This window comes from Pecten maximus, chromosome 11 (assembly GCF_902652985.1).
Source record: "Pecten maximus chromosome 11, xPecMax1.1, whole genome shotgun sequence".
Classification (NCBI taxonomy): Eukaryota; Metazoa; Mollusca; class Bivalvia; order Pectinida; family Pectinidae; genus Pecten; species Pecten maximus.
This window is the reverse complement of record NC_047025.1, coordinates 2705805-2711896: the sequence shown is the minus strand read 5'-3', so window position 1 is coordinate 2711896 and position 6092 is coordinate 2705805. Positions and strand designations below refer to the sequence as shown.

General features: G+C 39.1%; 1 protein-coding gene across 1 annotated transcript in view; it reads right to left on the bottom strand.

Moving 5' to 3' along the window:
• Window positions 1-4822: 4822 nt before the first annotated feature.
• Window positions 4823-6092, bottom strand: part of LOC117337311 (uncharacterized Nudix hydrolase NudL-like) — a 46347-nt gene continuing 45077 nt past the window's right edge. Inside the window, exon 3 of the mRNA XM_033898224.1 lies at window positions 4823-5941. Within this exon, the coding sequence (XP_033754115.1) occupies window positions 5227-5941 (715 nt within the window). The 3' untranslated portion in view covers window positions 4823-5226. The remainder of the gene's footprint in view (window positions 5942-6092) is intronic.

Genomic DNA, 6092 nt, shown 5'->3' with positions numbered 1-6092 from the left:
AGGTAACACAGATCAGTGATTGGTGGAAGTTTGTTCAGGTAACACAGATCAGTGATTGGTGGAAGTTTGTTTAGGCAACACAGATCATAAAGAGATGATTACCATATGTCGATGGAGTAGCATCTTATCGGTCTTAGGGGCCGCGGTGGCCGAGTGGTTAAGGTGTCCCGACACTTTATCACCAGCCCTCCACCTCTGGGTTGCGAGTTCGAAAGTTCTGGAAATATGACACAGTTCCTTTACGTTGAAAATTATTGTCAAGATTCATGAAGACCAGAAAGTATGTGAAAGCTGGCGGAACATAACTTCATTATCAATCCTGATTCAAGAATACCAGTCTAGCAAAATGTGATGTGTAGCGCTGGTAAATACTAGCCGCAATATACCGCTCGGATAGAGAAATCTTCTCTTTAGCTCGATCGGTTGAGCGTAAGACTAGTAAGCCAGAGGTCCCGGGTTCGATCCCTAGTGGGGGAGTGATTTTACATTTAATTAATCATGGGCTCTGCTACAAAGATTGGTTACGAGAACGGAAGGATGTATTGGACGAAAGGATGTCGTATTGTGTACAATGGAATACCGATGTTTGTCGATATCATTGATTGTGTATCGGACATACTCCTAACATTAATAAAATTTTGTTGCCTGACAAGGAAGTTCTACACGAATTATGATTGTAATATTATCTATTAAACCAGCTAGAAGGTTCAAGTTACAGTCTGGAGTGTGGCAGGGATGCGTGGATTTCAATTTGACTTCCGTGATTACATCGACCTAATCCCAAGAATACCACCACCGACAAACAAACCATGACCTGTACTAGATTGTACATCTGGAGGATCTGACTTCATGGTCACATGCAGGAAACTATTTTGCACCTACACCAAACCGATGGGGTTAGATATTGACGTAGCCAAAAACCGAATGATATATAATAAAGGATGTATAAGATGGTACCGATTGAAGAGTTTGATGGAGACAATTGAGTTTGTGCAGGCAGCCCAGATCAGTGATTGGTGAGAGTTTGTTCAGGCAATACAGATCAGTGATTGGTGGAAGTTTGTTCAGGCAACACAGATCACAGTGATTGGTGGACGTTTGTTCAGGCAACACAGATCAATGATTGGTGGAAGTTTGTTCAGGCAACACAGATCAGTGATTGGTGGATACACGTGAATTGTTTTTAGGATTTCACACACCTGGGACGTCACCATCCATTATCGGAGCAGGAGGAGTCCCTAATTTCGAGTGTTTGTTAGAGCGGATATGCTCGATGAGTTTGACATCTCTTCTTTCCCCAGCTCTATATAACAAATTGAACTTGAGTAAGGTTTCTCATGTCGTAAAACGACAATTACCGCAATCTAATGTTCAATTGTGTTAGTAGACTTAGAGGTCCGAGGTAGTATATAAATATGTTCCTAAAAGTGAGGTTTTGTATCGGTTGGAGGTACGGTTGTTACCAGGAAAACCGAGGAAGGGTATTTATATGATCCTAAAAGTGCAGTATTGTAGGTTAATCACGGTATGGTTGTTACCAGGATGCGACTCAATAAACATAGGAAATTCCCTTCTAGTCCGACAGTCCATTCGGCGATACACTCCAGCATTCCAGCGAACAAAGCAAAATAACATTACAATTACACAAGCATGCAAAGGCTATTTGCATTCGGGATTCCCAAATTATTCCAGGTATAAAAAATCCGACTGTAGTGCCTGCGCCCAAACACATCTAGGTATATATTTTGTTTACATTTGTGTGTAACTAACAACAGCCGATTTAGTCGCAAATACACATAAGAAGTGTACCATACCAGAACGATTAAATTACTAGGTGATATTATATTTGTCTATTGGCCGATTTAGAATCCCCAGGTCTTGGTATATACAGTTTCCACTGTAATCAACAGTCTAACTTGTTTACTAGTGGGCACACAATGAAAAGAGCAATTAAATTTAAAGTACATACAAAAAACTTATATAGCGTGTCTTGTGTATTGTTGCCTATCCCGATATTTATCCATGTATAGGCGAATTCATTAGACTTGGTTTAACATTATGCCGTTTTCAGAATATCTTCATCAATATTTTAGAAATAAATGTAAAATTATGCAAGCGTATAGACCATGTATTTGTAAACCTTACAAGTAACGGGTATTATATCCGTTCATAACCGATATCATGCTTCATTAGCCATGCTTCCAAAACATGGCGACCTTCCTTAGTCAACAGCCAAATGATTATCGAAATCGTTCCAGACACACTTTGGTGTATAAAGATACAAAAAATGACTTTGACGTCAGCCTACGACTTCTATACCAAAAGTATATGATATCACCCATTGTAAGTAGGACACAGGTAGGAAATGATCAACTGATGTACTTTTGTACATTCTATCACAAAGGCCATTTAGATGGTCTCGTTGACAACTTTGAAGCTAAACAGGTTTGTAGAGATAATGACAGCCATTCAATATCAAGAACCAAAATGACACGAGGAGAATGTCAAGCCAGACCTTTAACCAGGCGTTTGGCTATGCATACTATTAACATGTTCGCGTATAAGTCGTTTATATATTACAGCATGCTGGCAGTGCACCAGCTCAGAAAATTCATTATTTCAGCGTTTCGTTGTCCTGCATACTACCGACAATTACATGACGATGGGTCCATTGGCGTCAACTTCATCCAAAACTCATTAACGTGACAGAACTCCTCACGAAACACTATTACACAGAGAAAAGAAGGCTCCGTTGCCGTTCACAATGGATAATGTCCATACCAAGTTGTATACTTTCCCCCACAAACTCCTCTCAATAGGATAGGTACTTAGGCTCCCCATACACAAACATATGTAGTCTGGACGGAGTGTTAAACATTATACTCAACTACGAGTCATTTTTCATGTTCTCAATTCATGACAGCCCAACGAAAACTATATGCCAGGTTTGTATAGTGTCCTCCATGACAGGAGGTCCAGGTTGATATTGCATTAAGTTTAAGCTTGATTTTCACGATTTACTTGACAGATGCCGGGAACTGACGGAGAAAAACAAAACTGAGTTTCAACAGACTCAACTTGATGAAGACAATGGTGAAGTTTGTTTTTTGGTAGAACTCGTGTGATGATTTCAATTTCCCCATTATTAATTTTCCATTTCTAGATAGTAGAATCCCAGCTTCCTCTATCTACAGTGTTTACATATTCCAGTTAATTCGACATTTAAGGGTTTGTTTCCATTATCACGATTTCGTGACAGATATCGACTATTGAGGAAGATATTTACACCACAAGGTTTCGAGAGGTTGATGAAGACAATGGGAAAGATTTTATGGACGACACCATGATGTTATTTGGAAATATTCTATTTCCTATTGCGATATAAAGTAAGACTTTTCAAAGTTTGGTGAAATGCCAATTGGTTCCGTTGTCACAAACCTAGTTATCATATTTAGAATGTGACTTAATCCGGCTTTGGCCTAGATTTGTATGGCGGTGTCGTCGTGACCTAGATTTGTGTGTCGGGTGTCGTCGTGACCTAGATTTGTGTGGAGGGTATCGTCGATGAAGCAGAAGACCCTTACCCTTCCGAAACGTCTGGTCTCCACGAAAATCAGTATTTTTGTTCGTATGTTGCCGTCGATTTATCGTTTTTGAGTTAAAATTATGGCCTTGGTTTGATCGGTAACACGGGTTGAAATTCTCTGTTTTTGTTTTGTTTTTGTTTTGGCAGGAAAACAAGGTTCTGTTTGAATGTCAATAACTCGTATTCCCCGATTGACGTCAGAATCTTAACACTATGGCGACCATAATGCAAATTTTCAATTTAACCCAAGGTCTGCACTTAGTCGTGATCGAAGCTGGATGATATATCCAGACGCTCAGTCTTTGCCATCAGGATTTGTTACCCAAGAATCGCTAGAGTGGTATGTCAAAACCCTTCTGCACCTCGTTCTTGTTGATCTGTGACATGGTTACAAGGTCTCCTATTTCTGAAATACATTTGCAAGGATCCTTTCCCATTTCTCGATAATCAGCACGTGCATTAATTCTACAGGGCAGTTATAATGGGAAGTCCCAGACTGATAAAAGATTGGGAGTATCATATCGACCCAAGTTTTAGAGACACATCAACTGTTTATTACACACCGCACATATGTTATTGTTCTGTGCACGCTGAATGAGTATAAGGCGCCATTATTTCGCGGCAAATCATATTTAGTTTCATTCGAACTTAAGTAACAGACAACCACTTTATTGGTGTATGGGTGTATAGTAGATTCCAATATTTCTAATGAGTTTATGTCTGAACACTTGCAATATAATGTCAACTCTATATTGCCAATCACACGCCTTCTCTGTTTCGTAGAAAACAACAACAACAACATTTTTCTTTTCAAATGTGTAAATAGTGTATTTGACTGTCATTATTTAGTTTAGCAAATGTGTCTTTTAGTACCCGGTCGTAATCTACGATCATCCCGTTTTATTCAGTTTTACTGTCAGAAAAGTCGCATAAATATTAGAAAGTATAGTGTTTTAAACAGGATTCAATGTAATTTTAATACTTTTGATCTTGCTACAGACTGTGATATGCTTTATTTGTCTCTCACTGGGTTCAAAGTTCGATTACAGCATATTTTTTCCCACTAGTTCAATACTTTCGTACATATATGTCTGTGTTACAGTCATAACGAACTGTGATATTTATACTTATGCTGTATTTGTTATCCATTATGTAAGTGGACCCCCGGGTCTGTTGAATTGGAAATAAATAAATAAATAAATAAATAAATAACAACAAAAAACAAACAAACAAACAAACAAACAAACACAATCTATTTGCATATGCATTTCATGCTCCGACTATATGACAAAATCAAGTTGAACCACTTTTATTTAAGAGACTTCCATTCCGCCAAATTGTCAATGTGACGTTTGGTAGTCAAGTTTAAAAATTGTGAAAACCGATAAAATTCTGAACTGTCTAAGAGTTGTTTACAGACGTTTGTCAATTAAATACAGAAACTGAATTCAACAAAGTTACTTTACCTCGTTAAGACACTTTATGTGGAAAATTATCATAATTATCTCATAATGGTTACTTAGCTGAAGAGTTAACGCAATGCGTTCTGTTTATATTTACGGCAAACTGTCTATATATACCTATAAACAAACCAGCTGCCGATATTCGACAATGAGTCTGACAATGTCCCCTTATATATTTCACAACTTGTTGGGCGTCTCCTGCATGATGGTAAGGCGTCTTAAAGTATCTGATTGAGACAAAGATGACAGAGAGTTTTCTTTTGTGATGAAAAATCCCTCCTTCAATTCCCGTCTTGCGTCCGATTCCAATATCACCATGGCGACCCTCATGACTACCGTGGCAGTGTAACCCCAGGTCTTCACAGACTCGCCGTCAATATTGTCTATAAAATGATATATACAAACGTGACCCCCTGGACGCTCATACTTTGTCATCGTGAAATCATCACTCACAAACCGCGATAGTGGTAGGTCGAAAACTTTCCTCACTTCTTCCTGGTTGATATGTGGTACAAAGTCATTCGGAATGATAGAAGCCACTGGCGTTACCAGCATCTTATCCGAGGCAAAGGCTGGCGGTAAAACGGCCAACACCCGGACATCCTCTGGATTTAACCCTACTTCCTCTTTTGATTCGCGAAGTGCTGTAGCGATTTCGCTTTCATCGGCACTGTCCTGTTTGCCTCCAGGAAAGGCCACTAGCCCTGAGTGAGTTCGAAGCCCAGATGCCCGGATTGTCAGCAAGACGCGCCACTCGCCATTTTTCCAAAAGAGAGGGATAAGTACACTCGCCTTGACGATGTGTGACGGGATTTTGATCGGCAGTGGATGTATTCTGGTGTCGAAAGGGCGCAGAATACTCTCTAGAGATCTCCCGTTTCCTGACATGTTACTGAAACAAAATTTAAGATAAATAAATCCAGATGAGTATATGCTTCTAACATTGCCATACATGTGATATTAGTATTTCATTTCTATAGTGAAATATACATATTTCTCCCCGAATCGATAATTTTCCAAAAAGGTTTTAACAATTTTGATAA